General features: G+C 58.0%; 3 protein-coding genes across 10 annotated transcripts in view; all 3 read left to right on the top strand.

Moving 5' to 3' along the window:
- Positions 1-777: 777 nt before the first annotated feature.
- GMIP (GEM interacting protein) lies at positions 778-10,526 on the top strand. Of its 3 annotated transcripts, none has more exons than XM_059160640.1 (21): positions 778-937; positions 1,871-1,955; positions 2,429-2,504; positions 2,617-2,674; positions 2,963-3,088; positions 3,171-3,235; positions 3,350-3,457; positions 3,880-3,960; positions 4,070-4,240; positions 4,330-4,467; positions 4,817-5,013; positions 5,333-5,439; positions 5,513-5,602; positions 5,957-6,034; positions 6,110-6,264; positions 6,486-6,674; positions 6,771-6,908; positions 7,010-7,206; positions 7,546-7,936; positions 9,532-9,595; positions 9,726-10,526. In XM_059160640.1, the coding sequence occupies exons 1-21, from the start codon at positions 919-921 to the stop codon at positions 10,100-10,102; spliced, it is 2,910 nt and encodes a 969-aa protein (XP_059016623.1). In that variant the 5' UTR covers positions 778-918; the 3' UTR covers positions 10,103-10,526. The 3 variants fall into 3 exon arrangements, with proteins under 3 accessions (XP_059016623.1, XP_059016624.1, XP_059016625.1); XM_059160641.1 differs by lacking the exon at positions 778-937 and adding an exon at positions 992-1,349; XM_059160642.1 differs by lacking the exons at positions 778-937; positions 2,429-2,504; positions 2,617-2,674 and adding an exon at positions 995-1,349.
- Positions 10,527-11,119: 593 nt separating this feature from the next.
- The window catches only part of PBX4 (PBX homeobox 4), a 42,388-nt gene continuing 35,152 nt past the window's right edge, over positions 11,120-18,355 (top strand). The window contains exon 1 of one of the 4 annotated variants that reach the window (XM_059160647.1): positions 11,120-11,203. Coding sequence is in view for 2 of the 4 variants with exons in the window: in XM_059160644.1 (XP_059016627.1) it covers positions 11,272-11,558 (287 nt within the window). In the remaining 2 variants the exon portion in view is untranslated. The other 3 variants (XM_059160644.1, XM_059160648.1, XM_059160645.1) reach the window with 3 other exon arrangements.
- On the top strand, positions 11,574-14,907 carry LPAR2 (lysophosphatidic acid receptor 2). 3 transcript variants are annotated; one of them, XM_059160651.1, is made up of 3 exons: positions 11,574-13,326; positions 13,483-13,615; positions 14,026-14,323. In XM_059160651.1, the coding sequence occupies exons 1-3, from the start codon at positions 12,585-12,587 to the stop codon at positions 14,183-14,185; spliced, it is 1,035 nt and encodes a 344-aa protein (XP_059016634.1). In that variant the 5' UTR covers positions 11,574-12,584; the 3' UTR covers positions 14,186-14,323. The 3 variants fall into 3 exon arrangements, with proteins under 3 accessions (XP_059016634.1, XP_059016632.1, XP_059016633.1); XM_059160649.1 differs by having other exon boundaries at positions 11,575-13,326; positions 13,483-13,590; positions 14,026-14,907; XM_059160650.1 differs by lacking the exon at positions 13,483-13,615 and having other exon boundaries at positions 11,577-13,326; positions 14,026-14,907.

The raw sequence follows: 18,355 nt of genomic DNA, 5'->3' as shown, positions 1-18,355 counted from the left end.
CAGCTTCCCTATCAGGAGGACTGTGACCCATAGCCCAAGGAAAGCCCTGGGTTCCAAAGCAGGAAAAGGGCAGGGACCATCAGTGAATGACTGTGAGCATCACATGGGACGTGAGCACAGACCAAGGTGTATGGAAGTGTAAGGGTGTTGGAACCCACCAGGCAGAGGGACTATTGTGATCACTTGGAATCCCTGAGACAGTTTGAGCCAACAGGGAGGCAAGAACTCTGAACTTGGGATTTGTTTGCTGGGAATGATTTGCTGGGTGCTCAGGGTGGAGATCTATGACCCCTGTTCCTGAGAGAGGTGCTAGGGGGCACTTCTGGCTGTACTGTAATGAGGGGCTTCAAGAGTCTGATCCAGTTTCCAAGGTCACTGGGGCTGCCCTAGAGCACCGGGGGAACTTACTGGAATAAGGCCTGCCATCAGGCCTCTCCACCAGGGGGCACCATGGACCCAGTGGAGCCAGTATGGGTTCAGGATACAAGAAGCCCCTGGGCAGGGAAGTAGCTACGTCGTGGAGGATAGAAGATGCAGGGATAGGCGCCCCGGACACGAGTGTGCTGGGGCTCCGAAGCCGCGCAAAGATTTGGCGGGAATGGAGCCATGGGGTGTCCAGGTCTGGTATGGTCACACTGGAATCCCTGGCACCACAGCATCTCCCGTGTTTGGGCCGGGCGCGCGGTAAGCGCTTCCGGGCCTCTGGGGCGTGGCTAATCGGCGGAGGTGTAGCTGGGGGCGGTGCCTCTGCTGAGCAGGGGCGTGTTCGGTCGCGGGGCGTAGCTCCGCTGGGCGGGGCTACGCGGAACCCGGGTGGCGGTGGCGGCGGCGGCCGTAGCAGGAAATCGGGGCAGAGCCCCGCCGGAGCGAGATCCCGCCCCAGTCCCGGACCCCGCCGAGAGATCCTCGGGCCGGGCCATGGACGCAGCAGAGCCGGGTAGGCGGTCCGGGATAAGGGATGCGAGAGGGACCTCCCCCAACCGTACCCCACTTCCTAAATTGAGTGGTCTCGCCTGCCCTTTCCGTCCAGAGAACGGGGAAAGGAGTCCCAAATGGGAGGGACGCGAGCATCCTCCACTATGGGGACCCCCAAGCCGAGAGAGAGCCAGAACATCACTCCCTGACCCCCTCCCCCTTTGGAGTCTTCACCCCGGATGCCTGGGGGAGGGGGCCCAGGAAGGGGAAGTGGCCGCTTCTGCTTCTGATATTTGTGATGGGGGCAGGGTGTCACGACCTCTGATGGAGAGGCAGATGCGGCAGAATCCCCACCCGGCTCCTCCATAATCAGGGGAGGGGGCATTGCTGATCTGGAGCCCACAGAAGGGGGGCTGTGGCAGAAGTGTGGCAAGGTCTGACTTGTATTTCCGGCTGTCTTTGTGTCTCTGCTGTGCATGTCTAGTGTCATTCGGTCTTTATGTTCCTCTGGTTTCAGTCTGCCCATATGCGTTTGTGCCACGGGCTCTGTGCCGGTCTCTCCCACGTGTATTTCCATCTGTCTGGCCTGAGGTCCATGTGGTTCCATTGTCAAGCTGGCTCTTTCCCCAGGGACAGTGTGGCTGCATCTGAGACATCTGTTTTGTCTCTTTGCTTCTGGGCCCATGTGTGTGTGGGTGTCTCTGTTCCTCGGAGCGGTTGTCCCAGTGTTGGGTTGTGCCTGAGTCCATCTGCCTGCCCTGAGTTGGCTTCACCTCAGGCAACATTGCCTCAGTCCTGACTCACCAGCCCCCATCTCGGACTCTCTACAGGTCCAGAACACTCTCTGTCTCTCTCTTCCCAACCTCCAAACAGCTGGCTAAGGGCCATGGTGTTGGGGCCTCCGTGGGTGGAGGGAGGCTTTGATTGGCCCATGTGTGACACTCCCCTCCCCCAGGGCTACCCCCGGCTCCAGAGAGCAGGAAGAGGTACAGTGACATCTTCCGGAGCCTGGATAACCTCGAGATCTCCCTGGGGAACGTGTGAGTCTGAGCCTGGGCCAGCCCCAAATCCCTAACCATTTAGGTGCATTAGGAACCTATAACATCTGGATCCACTTACCTAACAACCAGAGAAGTCTAAGATGGGTCCTTCCAAAACACCTGGAAAATCCCAAAATTCAGCCCCCAAATCCACTGGAAATCCCCAAAATGGTTCTAGGACCCCCATATATCTTTGTGACCACTTAAAACATTTGAGATCCTTATGATCCCACTCTGTGGACCCCAGATTCACCTGGGACCTTTTAAACTCAAGTCCCATTTAGAAAAAAAAAGGAAAGAAAACAAACTCATCTAATCCCCCCCAGAAACACTCAGACCTCCCAGATACAAGAGATGACCCAGAGGTGAAATCCAGGACCATCACACACTGCTCTTGCTCTGGGGGACCCCCAACACCCCCTAAGCAATTCCGACCGGGTGGAGGGTGGCATCCTGACGCCCTTACCTCCCAGGACCCTTGAGATGCTGCCTGGAGACCCCGTGCTCTCAGGAGACCCAGAGTCTGACAAGACCCCCACAGCCAATGAGGTGAAGGGTGGGACCAAGGAGGCAGGGAGGAGGGTGTCTCCAGGGGGAGGGGCTCTAGGGGGTTGAAGCCCCTCCCCCGCTTGCTCCTGAATGCTGTCTCCCTCCCTCTCAGACCAGTGAAACCAGCATTTGGAGTCGCCCCTCCACGGAGGGTCCGGCGCCCCTTACAGGTAGGGGACTTTGAGGCTGGGGAAGTGGGGGCAGAAAGGAGTCCTTCCTTCCTGTTCCACACACCAGGGACACGGCAATATACACCACAGAGCTGAGCCCCTGCCCTCAGAGAACCCCAGGCTCAGTGGAGAATCGGTATAAAATTGCAACTGGACAAGATCATAAAGGGCTGTTTTGGGGAGCCATAGGGTATAGAATAGGGGTCACAGGTCTGGTCAGTCTTGGGGGTCAGGGAAAGCTGCCACAGGTCAGGGTTCAGAGGTCAGAAGTCCAACCTCCTGCTCCAGGGGAGGAGCTGGACTTGCGGCTCATTCGGACCACGGGCGGTGTGGATGCAGCTCTGGAGTATGCCAAGACCTGGAGCCGCTATGCCAAGGAGCTGCTGGCCTGGACAGAGAAGAGAGCCAGCCTTGGTGAGGGCCCCTTCTGCCCGACCCCAGGCCCCAGGCAATGCCCACATCCTGCCCAACTCAGACCCCTGCTGTCTCCCCCCAGAGCTGGAGTTTGCCAAAAGCATCATGAAGATCGCTGAGGCTGGCAAGGTGTCAATCCACCAGCAGGTAGCCATGACCAGACCCCTGCCACGGGGTCTGAGCCTCTAGAACCCCAGCCCTGAGCCCCTAGATCCTCAGCATCCTCCAATGCCAACCCTCCCCCCACCCCCACCCCCTCAGAACCACATGCCACTGCAGTACATCTACACCCTGTTTCTGGAACACGACCTCAGCCTGGGAGCCCTAGCCATGGAAACAGTGGCCCAGCAGAAAAGAGATTACTACCAGGTGAGGGGGCCCTGCTGCCCTAACTATCCCATTCACACCTCCCCAGGGGGAAGGCACTTAGCATCAGTGCCATTTTACTGATGAGGAAGCTGAGGCCCAGGGATGCTGAGGAACTTGCCCAAGGTTACCCAGCAGAGATTCAAACCAGGCTTCCTGTGCAATTGCAAAACTGCTTCTGTTCCTTTGCAGGGTTTGGTGGGGGGTGAGGGGGGATGGGGCAAGGCGTTGAGTGTTCCCAGGAAGAGAGCTTTGGCATCTCTGGATCCAGGCTTTAGAAAGGATGAGGTGGAGAGCTGGAGGGTGGGGGAGAGTGCAGACCCCCGAGAGGGTCCAGAGGATAAAAGGCACGTGGTAGAGGGGAGCAGAGAGACCGGGTGTGGCCCTGAGGCAGCCCCCCCACCCCCATCTGTCCTCCTTGCCAGCCCCTAGCAGCCAAACGAACTGAGATTGAGAAGTGGCGGAAAGAGTTTAAGGAGCAGTGGACGAAAGAGCAGAAGCGGATGGTGAGGCCTTGGCAGAGTGGGTGGGTGCACCCTTGCTGGGCTGGCAGAAGAGAGGAAGAGGTGCTGATCTGTCCCCTTCTGTTCCTGCCCCCACCCCCCACGGCCCCAGAATGACGCAGTGCAGGCGCTGCGGAGGGCCCAGCTCCAGTATGTACAGCGCAGCGAGGACCTGTGGGTTCGCTCCCAGGCGTCTCCGGAGGACCCGGCACCCCAGGCTTCCCCAGGGCCCAGCAAACAGCAGGAGCGGCGGCGGCGATCTCGAGAGGAGGCCCAGGCCAAGGTGGGGACCTAGCCCCATGCCCCCGCCAGAGCTGCAGCTCACCCGGCCCCACACTCTGTCCCACATGTGCCCTAGCCTGGTCTCCCCAGGTGCAGGAGGCCATGGCGCTGTACCAGATGTGCGTCCGCGAGGCCAATGCGCGGCAGCAAGACCTAGAGGCCGCCAAACAGCGGATCGTGTCGCACGTGCGCAAGCTGGTGCTGCAGGGGGACGAAGTGCTGAGGCGGGTGAGACCCTTTCCCACTGCCACCCCACATTCTCCTTTGGCCCCAGTTGAAGGCCCTCTGCCCCTAACCTATCCCCAGGGCCTAGGACTCCTCCCTAGGCGACCAGTTTCCACCCTCAGTCCCTGACCACACGTCAGCCTGGGCGCTACCCGCATGGGGTCCTGTCTCCCTCTTCCCCCTCCTCCAGGTCAGGCTCTGACCACGATCCCCCAGCGGCTACTCATTGCTCGCCCCGCCCCCAAACCCTGGCCGCAATGGCGACTCTGAAGGTCAGGCTCCACCCCCTCTGACTGCCGTTGGTCCTCCCCTCCCCTGCCCCGCTTCCCACCCCCCCACCCCCACCACGCAGGTGACCCTGGGACTGTTCAAGCTCCGAGGGGCGCAGGCAGAGCGGGGTCCCCGCGCCTTCTCCGCCCTGGCCGAGTGCTGCGAGCCCTTCGAGCCCGGCCAGCGCTACCAGGAGTTCGTGAGGGTGCTGCAGCCCGAGGCCCCGCCACCCCCTCCGCCTGCCTTCTCCTTCCAGGAGTTCGTGCCGGCTGCGCACAGGTGGGCCTCCCTCGGGGACCAGGGTCAGGAATGAGCCCCAGAGACAGTTGCAGGCTGTTGGCACCACAGGTTGAGCTCTTGGGGGGGGTCAGAAAACTCAAAGCCTCAGTTCTTGGATTTGGTTGCCAAAGCACTTTTGGGGGTGGGTATTCCAGTTCTGGGAGAGGCTGAACTTTAGGGTCATTGAACTGGGTGCTCACTGGTGTCAAGGCTTCCAGACACAAGTGCTTCGAGTTGGGTCCTCCTAGACGCAATGCACAGGTGATGTCATCCCAGGGCAGTTTCCTGGTCACCAGAGCCCTCAGACCTCTCCTTTCAGCTCTCCCCTGGACACAAGAAAGAAGATCTCCTGCCCCCCACCACCACGGCTGGATGAAAATGCCTCGGAGGCAGGCCCCTGGGAGGACGCAGGCACAGGCTGGCAGGGTGAGCACAGTGATAGGGAGGCATGAGTGGTGCCGGGGCAGGGGTCCATCCTAATTGGCCTATTTCCTCCCAGGAACTCCAGGCCGGACTCCCGGTGGCGATGCAGACAGTGTGGGTGGTGGCAGTGAGTCCCGGTCCCTGGACTCTCCCACTTCCAGCCCAGGTGTGGCTAGGAGCTGGCCCTAACCCTCTTCTAGTCCTCAGTCCCCAGTCCCCGACCAGACTCTGACTCTCCATCTCTAACCTTTCACTTGACCTTTGACTTACCTGCATCCCTGACCTATTTTCTTCACCCTCTGATCCATTCTCTTGAGCCAGCTTCTGAACCACCCCCCAGATTGCTGACCCATTCTCCAACCCCCAGTCACTGACCTGACTTTCCTCCTGACCTCTGACCCTTTCCCCAAGAGCATCTGTGGGTGGTTCTGGAAAGCCTAAAAACCAGGAATATCTCCTTAGCCCTGGAGCTTCCCCACAATCTCTGTGACCCTTGACCTCTGTGACGCTCTGACTCTAGGCTCTGGCACAAGGCGGTTGGTGAAGGTGTCATCCATAGGCACCGAGTCCTCAGATGACTTTGAAGAGCGAGACCCTGGTAAGGCTGGAAGCAAATGGGGTGTGGTGAGGGGTGTGGGGTGGACCAGACACCCTTGACCCTGTGTCCCTGCAGACCTGGTAGATGGGCTGGAGAATGGCCTAGGAAGCCCCTTCAGGAAGTGGACGCTGTCCAATGCGGCCCAGACTCACCGGCTGCGGCGGCTCCGGGGCCCAGCCAAGTGCCGCGAGTGTGATGCCTTCATGGTCAGCGGGACCGAGTGCGAGGAGGTGTGGCCTGGGCCCATCAACCAATGACCTCTTCTGACCCCAGTGACCTCCCTGACCCCAGACACTTCTCTGACCTGAAATCCCTATGCCCTTTCTGTCATTAGGACATGCCCTCTTATAATGATGCCCTATGAGTCTCCTCCACTCCCCAGAGGATCCCTATGACCTCCCTTCCCCTGCTGATCCCTGATGACCTCCCAACACTGTGACATTCCCTTCAGTGCTTTCTGACCTGCCACAAGCGCTGCCTGGAGACTCTGCTGATCCTCTGTGGACATAGGCGGCTCCCAGCCCGGACCCCCCTCTTTGGGGTTGACTTCCTGCAGCTGCCCAGGGACTTCCCGGAGGAGGTGCCCTTTGTGATCACTAAGTGCACAGCCGAGATAGAACAGCGTGCCCTGGGTGTGCAGGTGCTGCCCTGATTCTTGACCACCCCCAGTAGTGACCCGGCACTCCTGACGGCCAGTTGGTAAGCCGGATGTTTCTCTCCTACCCCTGCCCTACAGGGCATTTACCGGGTCAGTGGGTCTCGGGTCCGCGTGGAGCGGCTGTGCCAGGCTTTTGAGAATGGTCGAGCATTGGTGGACATGTCAGGAAACTCACCTCATGATGTCTCAAGTGTTCTCAAGAGATTCCTCCAGGAGGTGGGTACTCAGTGGCTCAGGGGTAGGGGCTGGGTGGGTTCAGGCTGAGGACCCTCTGCAACCCACCCAAACCCATGTCCCTCCTGCCATTCCACCCCCAGCTCACTGACCCCGTGGTCCCCTTCCACCTCTACGACGCCTTCATCTCTCTGGCTAAGACCCTGCATGCAGACCCAGGGCACGACCCTGGGACCCCCAGCCCCAGCCCTGAGGTTATCCGCTCGCTGAAGACCCTCTTGGTGCAGCTGCCTGACTCTAACTACAGTACCCTGCGGCACCTGGTGGCCCATCTGTTCAGGTGTGCACTGTCCCTGACCTTGAAATGTGACTTCTGACCCAAGGCACGGATCTGTGACCCCGTCCGTGGACATAACTACTGACCTCTGGGACTGATCCCTGATGCTGACTTCTGATCTTTGCATGTGTTTTCTGAGCTCTGAATTTTAATACGTGACTCTAGACTTTGGGTGCCGACCCCAAACTCCACTGCCAGGCAGGTAGCTGCTGGTCTCAAACAATGACTGGGACACTTACCCATGACTGGGGCGGGTTGCCATGAGCCTGGCCTACGGCTCTTCTCTGACAGCCAATGACCACATATTCTGTGCTCTGATCTTTTTCCTCATACCATCCCCAGGGTGGCTGCACAGTTTGAGGAAAACAAGATGTCTGCCAACAACCTGGGCATTGTGTTTGGCCCAACACTGCTGCGGCCACCGGATGGTCCAGGGACAGCTGGTGCCGGCCCTGTCACCTGCCTACTAGACTCTGGGCACCAGGCCCAGCTCGTCGAGTTCCTCATTGTATACTATGAGCAAATCTTTGGAATGGACGACCTCCCTGTGGCCACTGAGCCCCTGCCCCAAGACCCCAGTCCAGCCCCTGGACCTCTCCTAAACAACAACCTCCAGCCACCATCCTCTGACCTTGCTCCAGATCCCCTGCCCCCAGTCCTAGCATCAGATCCTGACCCAGACCCTGAGCCCCACAGTACCTTGGAGAAGCATCCTGAGGCCACACCTCCTGAGGTAGGAACCCGCTGGGCCCACAGACATGGGGAGGCCCTTCTTCCCATTTAATCTCTCCCATCTTCCTTCCATCACTTTGCCTTTAAACTTTTCTCTTTCATTCCCTCTCTCCCTAAAAGTGAGGAATGGAGTGGTGGGCGATAACAATGGCAGTAATAATGGAGGAATGAAAGCTCTGCAGAGTTACTAACATACGTGATCATTTATTCCTGCAACAGAATATTTCTTGAACATATACTATGTACCAAGCACTGTTGTAGTAGGCATTACAAATACATAAGTGAGTAAATTATTCAGAGACCCCATCCTTTTGATGACTGCATTCTACTGGGAAAGAAACCAACAACAAATAAGAAATATGGTATAATGTCAGTTTGTAGGACATTACAAGGTGACAAGTACTATGAAGAAGAAAAGAAAGGGTAGTGCAGGGGCGCCTGGGTGGCTCAGTGGTTAGGCCGCTGCCTTTGGCTTGGGTCATGATCCCAGGGTCCTGGGATCGAGCCCCGCATCGGGCTCTCTGCTCAGTGGGGAGCCTGCTTCCTCCTCTCTCTCTCTGCCTGCCTCTCTGCCTACTTGTGATCTCTGTCTGTCAAATAAATAAATGAAATCTTTAAAAAAAAAAAGAAAGAAAGGGTAGTGCAAGGTAAGAGACATGGGGGGCACCAAGAAGAGGTGGAGAGCAGTATGTAGCAGTAAATAGGATGCTGTGGCCAGTCTCCTTGGAAAAGGTAGATTTGAGCAAAGACTGGAAAGATGTGGGGGAGGATTGAGCCAGATGGAGATCTGGGGAAGGGGGTTCTGAAGGGAACAGTCAGTGCAAAGGCCCTGAGGTGAGAGCATGCCTGGTGTGTTTAAGGTGCAGCCCCAAGCTGTAATGAATTAGGAAGAGAAGGTGGTAGAAAGTGAGGCCAAAGAGGGGTCTGTGGAATGCCAGGCACCACACACCTACTATGTATGGGCATTTTATAGGCTTCCTATTATCATCACCACAGCCCTGAGAGGTAGATACTGTTAGTGAAAACCATTTACAGATGAGACTCCTACTGGTGGCTTCCCTGTCCCTCAGATCCTGTTACACACATCATTTCCGAGAACCTGCACCTCCCCCGCACAGTGGCCCAGAGCTGGCAAAGGGGCTGTCAGTGAGCACTGGGTCTCAGAGCCATGGAATGGCTCAAAAAGTGCTCAAGACATGTAGAAAGAACTAAATGCTGCTGTTAGCATTTAGCTAAAGATCAACTGAAGTATATACAGATACATTGAAAAGCAGGTGTGCAGAGTTGCTGAGCAGAGCAGGGCGGAGCGGAGGCAGGTAGGTGACCTGCTACTCATGCGGACATGGCTAAGTCACTCCCTGGGCTGGCTGGCTGCTGAGCGAGGGTGCTCCTTCCCACATGGAGCCCATAGCTGAGATTAGTAATACTGCTCTTCATAAGGGGATAAGCAGGATTACTATAAAGGGCATCGTCACCCCAGATACTAAAACTGCCAAAGACCTTTTACATATCCAGGAACAAACCCTCAGCTCTCCAAGAATCTCAAAGAACTGGGATTTTATTGTTGGGGTTTTGGTCTTGGGTATGTTCCTACAGATTCCAACTCCACAAAGTGACCAGAGAGACATGGTTGAGGACACCAGAGAGGAGGGAGGGGAAGGTAAGTATGTTGGGGGGCAGCCCAGGAGTTGTAGGGGTGTTCTTGCCTGGGGTGGCTTGGCTGAGAGATGACTCCCAGGAGATATCCAGAGGACTTAGGGGTCCTCAGCAACGACCATGCCATCCTGCAGTGTCCAGCCAAGGTCCAGAGGACTCACTGCTGGGGACACAATCCCGTGGTCACTTCAGCCGTCAACCAGTGAAATATCCCCGGGGCGGTGTGCGGCCTGTCACCCACCAGCTATCCAGCTTGGCCCAGGTAGCTTCCAAATTGAGCGAAGAGACCCCTGTTGCATCAGTGACCCGAGGGAGTTTGCGGAGGCGGGGACCTGGCCCTGTCTCCTCCTCGTCGCCTGAGGGGAGCCCTCTGCGCCGCACCGCACTGCCCAAGCATTTTGAGATCACCCAGGAGACAGCCCGGCTCCTGTCCAAGCTACACAATGAAGCTGTGCCCAAGGCCACCTGTTGTCCAGACCCCCAACCTGAGGAAGTCGAGGACCATCTCTGACCATCCCAGCATTCTGACTGAGGAGTAAAGGACTGAAAGGGTGTTCAGTGTTGGGGGAGGGTGGAATCTGGAGAGTTCCTGTAAGGAAAGACTACATGGCCTGGGAGACCAAAACCCTTGTTGGGACAATATACCAGGATTTCCCCGACTAGACACAGGTCCATTAGGGCCACTCAGGTTCAGAGGTGAGTCGGGGTCAGTACTCAGGGTCAATACAAGTCCTGGGATCCTTGGTGTCCACCATAGTGTCTGACTCCTGAACAGGGCTGCCTTTTGCTACTTTGGTTGTAGCCAGTCCCCCACTTCTCCCTACTTCCTTAGCTGACCTCGGGTGACCAGCTCTTGGAAGGTGTGGGCAGCCCAGATTTGACATCCTGGTGGTACCCGGGGTCTGATGACCTGGGAATAAACTGGGTCCCTTATACTCTTGAGTGTCTTTCTTTGCCAGGCGAGGCTGATGGGAGAGATAGGTGAGGGCCGCATCCTTTGACCCCGTTTAACCCACCAGAGGAACCAAGGCCCCCTTTTCATTCCCAAACATCCTTGAACACCTACAGGTAGTACTGGCTGGGCCAGGACACCAGGCTGAGTCACACCCGCCCGGCCCTCCCGGAGCTCCACGTCCCCGATCCGGGCCTGCATAATCAAACAAATATAACAAAGTGCAGATAACCGGGACAATGGAGCTGTGTGCTCTGGGCCGTGGGAGCCCGGGACCGGCACAAGCCGGGGCCGGGCAGGGGGCTGCGGGGCCGGGGCGGAGGGCGCGGGGGCGGGATTTCGAGAAACTTAAGTGTGGCTCGAGGGTCAGCTGGGGCAGGAGAGGTCCGAGGGGCACCGCAGGCCGCAGCGCGGGGCATCTCAGCGCTGGAGAAGCGGCGGCGGGGCGGGGGTCCGGGCTGTGGGAGCCCAGTCGGATCAGGGCGTGGCTTGGAACTCGGCGACGGATTGGATGCCAGGGAGCGGGCGGGGTGGGGCCGGGCGGGGGCGCGGACCCTGAGACCACCCCGAGCTTCGCCCAGGCTGTCCGAGGTCACCGCGGGAATTCTGGTGCAGTGAGTGACTCAGCCCCCGGAAGGCTCGAAACTGCGTGCGTGTGAGGTGGGCGAGGACGGGGGCGGGGGTCCCGCGCCGGAAGTGGAGAGGGGCGACGGAGAGGCCGGGAGGAAATGAGGGGGGTGCTGCGGTTCCGGGAGACCTTGTCCTTACCGCGGCTGCGGGGGCTGGGCTCCCCCAGGTGGCGGAGACGGGGCGGGGCTCCCCTAGGTGGCGGGGGCGGGGCGCCGCGCCCAGGCAGGGGCAGGGGCGGGACCCCGCCTCCCGTGCTCTCTCTGCTGCCCGCGCCCAGCGCACCCGGACGCTCCTCCGTTCCTGCGGTGGACTCCAGGCTATGGGTCTGGGGCCTACCCCGGCCCTCTGGGAGGCCATCCCGTCTGTGGCGTGACAGGCGGCCCAGGTGAGGCAGGTACTGACGGTGGTGGGTGGGCGCGGGTCCCGGGGAGGGTGCGGCACGTGCCTATGGGGCCTGGGCACCGCCCCCTCCTCCCCTCTGCCCCAGCTCCTCCTCCAGCCAGCCTAGGGGCGCCTGGAGGCCCGGCGGGCCACCGCCTCCCTGACCGCCCCCTTTGTCTGGGAGGCCGCCAGGGTCTTCTGTCCCACTCGTAATGCCCAAATGCCCCGCCCGCTTCGGGAGTTCTCGCGCCCAAAACCCGCTGCCCAACTTCTGGGGAAGTTGTCCGCTCTGGTGGATCTGCTCCCTGATGTAGGAAAGAAGGATGGCCAAGAAGGAATTCTTGAGACATCTTTGGTACAAAAGGTGGTTTTATTAAAGCTTGGGACAGGACCCATGGGCAGAAAGAGCTGCACTGGAGTCTTAAGATTGCAAGTGGCCCATTATATACTCTCAAGTTGGGAGGGGGTTAGGGATAGCCTAAGTCTCTAAGGAATTCTGGAAGCAAGGTTCCCAGGACCTTGAGAGGGCTAGCTCTTGTTGAGAAAAGGTCATTTATTACCATCAGGTAAAACCTGAGTCATGCGACCCTTCCGATGTCTACTGGTGGGCCATATGCTTGGAAGATGATTGCCAAGCCACCATGTATCTTGGGGAGTTGAGAGATAAAGGAAATTTCCAAAGGAATTTTTATATGTTAAAGTAGACTTACAGGATGTTGGGGGGGGGGGGGTGATTGGGCCAGGATTGCCTTTTGCCCTTAGCAAAGTATTAACATCAAGGCCATTGAGTCCCTAGAAGAATGTCACTCTGCTTGTTTCAAAAACTTGTCAGTGGGCTATTGATAAGGAAATTTAATAATTTTTCTTCTGCCTTTGTTTCCCACATCATTCACCAGCACCACTTTACTCTGAGGCATCTGAGTTTGAGACCCTTGCCCTTCCTGTCCTGACCCTCCCCTCTGGCTGCTGCTCCTTCCTGTGCCCTTCCAACAAATGCCACCTGCACTGACCTCTCCCTCTGTGCCCCCAGATGGCCACCATGGGCCGGTGCTACTACAATGAGACCATCGGCTTTTTCTACAACAACAGTGGCAAGGAGCTCAGCTCCCACTGGCGGCCCAAAGATGTGGTTGTGGTGGCCCTGGGGCTGACCGTCAGCGTTCTGGTGCTCCTGACTAACTTGCTGGTGATCGCAGCTATCGCCTCCAACCGCCGCTTCCATCAGCCCATTTACTACCTGCTCGGCAACCTGGCCGCGGCCGACCTCTTTGCAGGCGTGGCTTACCTCTTCCTCATGTTTCACACGGGCCCTCGTACCGCCAGACTCTCGCTGGAGGGCTGGTTCGTGCGGCAGGGCCTGCTGGACACAAGCCTGACCGCCTCGGTGGCCACACTGTTAGCCATCGCCGTGGAGCGGCACCGCAGCGTGATGGCCGTGCAGCTGCATAGCCGCCTGCCCCGCGGCCGCGTTGTCCTGCTCATCGTGGGGGTGTGGGTGGCCGCGCTGGGCCTGGGGCTGCTGCCCGCCCACTCATGGCACTGCCTCTGCGCCCTGGACCGCTGCTCACGCATGGCCCCTCTGCTCAGCCGCTCCTACCTGGCTGTCTGGGCTCTGTCCAGCCTGCTTGTCTTCCTGCTCATGGTGGCTGTCTATACCCGCATTTTCTTCTACGTGAGGCGGAGGGTGCAGCGCATGGCGGAGCACGTCAGCTGCCACCCCCGCTACCGAGAGACCACACTCAGCCTAGTCAAGACCGTTGTCATTATCCTGGGTGAGTGAGGGCCCTTCCGCTGGCCCAGGGTTGCCAGAACCGTGCTGCCCGCCCCCTCCCCACCCCAACTCCCACGAGACACGGGAGGGGATCATTTGGGTGGGGAATGTTCTCCAAGGAGGTGACATCTGAGCAGAGACCTGAATGCTGGGGAAGGGAAGAGTTCCAGGCAGAGGGAACAGAAGGTCAGAGCCCTACAGGACCGGGCCAGTGCCTCCAAAGAGGAGAGGAGGCCCGTGTGGCTGGAGAGAAGCAGGAGAGAAGGTCAGCACCGCCTCGAAGGGCACAGGCAAGAATCAGATTTCGTTTTGAGTTCTGTGGGAAGCCCTCCAGAGTTCTTAGCCGGGAGTGATGAGGTCAGTCCGGCTGGAGAGGGGTCTGAATGGGGGAGGCAGCAAGGTACATCCCATGTGGATATACTGCCTACCCCACCAAGAACAAGGAGTGATTCTTCCCTATGAGCCCCCCTTCCCCCACCAAGTAACTGGCCTGTCCCAAAGTGACCTCCTTTCCCCCATAGAACAAATCTCCACGTAGAAGGGTCCAGCGCCCTGTCTAGTGTACCTGTTAGGAAAGGTATCCCTTTCTGGCAGACACATCAGACAAGAGTGTCAGGCCTGACACTCCGGCCCTGAGCTCAGAGCTGGGGGTGCTGGGCCCCCAGAACCAGCCCCACTCACCTTGGGCCCCATCCTGCAGGAGCATTCGTGGTCTGCTGGACACCAGGCCAGGTGGTGCTGCTCCTGGACGGTCTGGGCTGCAAGTCCTGCAACGTTCTGGCCGTGGAGAAGTATTTCCTACTCTTGGCGGAGGCCAACTCACTGGTCAACGCTGTGGTGTACTCGTGCCGAGACGCTGAGATGCGTCGCACCTTCCGCCGCCTCCTCTGCTGTCTGTGCCTTCGCCGGTCGCCCCACGAGTCTGCCCGCTATGCTCCCTCCACCCGAACAGGGGCCAGCACACGCATCATGCTTCCAGAGAACGGCCACCCCCTGATGGACTCCACCCTGTAGCCAGCCTGGGACTTCAGTGTGCTGATGCAAATGCCCTATTAGAGCCCCCGTCTGCTTGTAAATGCACCGGGCTCAACCTGAGCTGCAGGACAGACCCTCAGTCTGCATGGCACAGCTCCCCTGCCAGCCTTCCCTGGGCTCATGGCTCTGCCTGCTGTAGGGCCTCGGGGTCATCTTGGAATGCCCAGGAGAGAGTCAGAGGGGGTTCAGGAATCTGCTCTTCAATCATCTCAGGCCGTGGGGTTTTTTAACTGACATTTACTGGTTTTACTGCCCATCCCTGGTAAACCCTGTGGACCACTTCCTTGTCCATGGCGGTGTGGGTGTTAGACCGGGGAGAGGAGGGCTGTCTCAGGCCACTCTGCCCAGTGCGACAGGGTAATAAGGCTGGCCCAGGGATGCACCATCTGCCAGAAGCGGAGTCTTTAGGGGCATGGACTGAGGGGTGCTGAGCATGAGCTAGGAAAAGGTTTGTGGCCTCTTGGAGCTTCTGGGGTCTAGCCTGTCCCGATTAGAATTGAGGGGGGGTCTGTGAGGAGAGCTTGATACAAGGAGTAAACCTTTCTTTTCCACTGAGGTCTCCAGAGCATTTTCTGTCATCAAGTCAGATAGTCCATCTGTCCCTGTGTCCCAGAATTGTCCAGCTCAGCTCAGGCTAGGCTAGGATCTTCTCAGTCCTGTTCTCTTTCCTCTTTGATCACTGCATGGTTGTTTCTCTCTCTCTCTTTCCCTTTAAATCCTATACACAACACGGGACTCAACTCACAACCTTGAGGTCAAAAGTGGCTTGATCTGACTGAGCCTCTCCATCTCTCCTTTTGGAGGTCTTGCATCCATTCTGTGTGTTCCCCTGCCTCTAACTCACCACTCCTATCTGTCTCTGTCCTCTGGAGCCCACAGTGGTCTCTGACCTGTGTGAGCCCTCTTTCTCCTGCCTGCCCTTTCGCCTGGGTCCAGGTTATTAATTGTCAGCCGTCAATTGTCCACCCCTACACCTAGATCCATCCATACCTACAGGCCAAGGGAAGTGGAGCCTGTGGAGCAGGAAGTAGGATTTGAGAGCTGCCATTCCTCAAGCTCCTCGGATGTGCCTGGCACACTGATAAGCACTGTAGGTACATTATTTAATCGTTACTTGCATCTTCTGTAGAGGCACACTTATTTTCACATGAGGACTACGGCTCAGAGAGGTTGCCACCTGGCCTGTGGTTACACAGCATCCAAAGGTCACAGAGATGAATCAAGGGACTAGAGACGCCCCCGGGGAAAGAGTTTTCGATCCCCACAATGTCCAGATTTGGTTACACCCTAGTCTGATTTTCCCCACCTCACCTCAAGCCCCCCGCCCCAAGGCTTCAGACATGCCATGAGGAGCCCCCTTTCAGATGCTCAGAGATCCACCCTGCAGGTACAGTGTAGACCAGAATCTGGATTCTCTGCTTCCACTTCACCAGGGAGTAGACAGAGTTATAGCTCTACTTAAGATTCACATGCTACATAATGGCTAGAATGTGGACCTAGGCCTCCCATTATAGGCCAGATTCTTCAACCACTAAAGCACATGTCATGGAAGAATCAAAAACATCTAAGTCCTTCTACATTATATGGGGCTAGGTTTCCCTTGGGGAAAATTCCCCCTGCCCTAAGATAGCTCTGTTAGGCAAGAATAAACTGGGTTGCTGGGTACTTCAGGGTCCAAGATCGGAAGCAGGACTTCTAGGTCCTGAGGCCAGAATCTCCAGAAATGGTGACCCAAGTGAGCCCTGTCCACCATGGGTCTGGGCGCAGGACCATGAAAGATGCAGTCCTTGCTTCTGTGGAGCTCCAGGCCTATTGGACAGACAAATTTGGGTGCCAAAGCCATTTCCTATGGGGTGGGGCCCTTGAAGGCCTCCCAAAGGTGGCTCTGTTTCATTTGCCTTTATGTCAGCTTCCCCCAGGTTCTAACCCACACTCCTCTGGTCTCCTTTGCCATCTTGTCCCATTGTTTTTTCCCTCTCTTGTAAATCTCTCCTCCCTTTAAGATTTGGTCCCTAAAGATTTCCGCCTTGTGCCCCCACCACTGTTCTCTGAAGCACACCAAAATTACTCACAATTTTAAGGTTTCCTGTGCAGGGCTGAACTTTTGCCCAGGGCAACAGCTCTCTCTGGGCCCCACAAGTTCTAGCACTTCCTCTTAGTGGGGCCCAGTGTTGGGTTTCCTTAATCAGGGAGCTTTCGATGTGGTTCCTAATACTGACCCACATCACTCATTTCCATTCCCTGCTGCCTTTTTTGGAGTACTCCAATCCAATCACACCAGATGTTTTGAGTTTCCTTTCCATCAGCAATGGGAAGAAGATGGGTCCTGCCCTGAAGTGGTCCCAGAGAGGGTGAGGAGCCTTTATGAGGCTGCATCTGGAATCTGCCCTCAGAGCAAAGAGGCTCCAGCAAGTCCCAATGACTTTGAAGTGATTCATGTCCAGTCCGTTCCCTTTCTCTCACATGACGATCCTTGTCAGATGCCGTAAGTTCTAATGGCTAGGAATAGGAACAAAGACCTGTGGAGATTCGCTCTTGGGGTATGCCTCAGAGGAGACCCTCAGGAAGCATCCTTAAGTAGTGGGTATTCTAGGACCTGATTGCAGTAGATGGAATGAATAAACCCAAGGTCATTTTGAAAGGAGAATTGATTTGTGCAGCTGAGAAAATCACTCAGCCACCATCACCTCACACTTCTACACCCCTCGTGGAAAACTCCAAGGAGGAAGAACCAGTAGGCTGGGAGACCTAGTGACGCATCTGATGGGGCTTAAACTGAGGGGACCATTAGGGGACTGAGGAGGGGTTTGGGACTCAGGGCTTCTAGAGATGAATGGTGGGTGTTGGTGGGGATCTGAGAATCAGGGATTTCTGAGAAGGAAAGGGTAGCTTAAGGGAAGAGTGGGGTACCTGAGAAGTGGGGATTTGGAAGAGATGTGTGGGTTCCTGAGGAGGTGGGGGGATCTGAGATATGGGGTCATTGAGGAAGAATGGGGACCTGTGAGGAGTGACGGCTCTAAGGAGGCATGGGGGCTCAGAAGTGGGTGCTATGGTGAAAAGTCGAGGGCGCTGAGGAGATGGGAGGCTGTTCTCTGAGGAGGCTTGAGAGTCTCTCAGGAAATGCGGGACCTCTCTGAGGAAGTGCGGCGGCTCTGAGGAGACGGGAGGGGCCCTAAGAAGGATTAAGGTCTCTAAGCAGGAATCCTTGCTCGGAGCAGGTGAGGGAGGCGGAGGTATGCGAGTGGAAAAAGGTGGTTGAAGGTGCGAAGAGCTGTTGCCTCGGCAACTCGCAACCGAGTCCTGGGCCGTTGAAAGGGGCCGTTGGGGGCGTGTCCGTGGGCGGGGCGCAGCGGCCCAGGCGGCAGCAGTTGGCTGGCGGAGATGGCGGGGCGTGTCCGTGGGCGGAACTCGGCCTCTGGCTGGCGGCGGTTGGCTGGAGGCGACGGCGAGGGGTGGGGCTCGGGGCGCGCGCGCGCAGCCCGCGGGTGGCGGGGGTTGGCTGCGGCGCCCTTGTGAGCGCTCCAGGTCGGGCGGATCTCCCTCTGCGCCTGCCGGGCCCCGCAGCGGATGGACTCCCCGCCGCGCCCACAGCGCCCCGCGCCGCCTCTGCCGGCCCCGCGCCGCCCACCGCCCGGGCCCCCTCCGGGCCCCGACACAGGCGAGGTCCTGCAGCAGATTATGGCCATCACCGACCAGAGCCTGGAGGAGGCGCAGGCCAGGTGCTGCGCGGGCTCGACGGGGGCGCGGGGGGGCCACCCAAAGTCACGGCAGAGAAGGGGGCGGGCCCAGGAGCCAGGGCCAAGTCGTCTGGGAGGGAGCTCGAGGGGTGAGGGGGTGAGGGGTCAGAGGCGGGGAGCATCTCTGGGCGGGGAGCGGGAAGGGGAGATGTGGGGGCACTGGGAGGACTGAAGGCGGGGTTCTGAAGCCTAGGGGACTTAGGAGGTTAAAACCCAACGGATTGAAAGCTTTATGGGGCTAAGCGGCGGGTGATGGGT

This window comes from Mustela lutreola, chromosome 2, assembly GCF_030435805.1.
Source record: "Mustela lutreola isolate mMusLut2 chromosome 2, mMusLut2.pri, whole genome shotgun sequence".
NCBI lineage: Eukaryota > Metazoa > Chordata > Mammalia > Carnivora > Mustelidae > Mustela > Mustela lutreola.
This window is presented reverse-complemented; position numbering and strand designations above follow the sequence as displayed.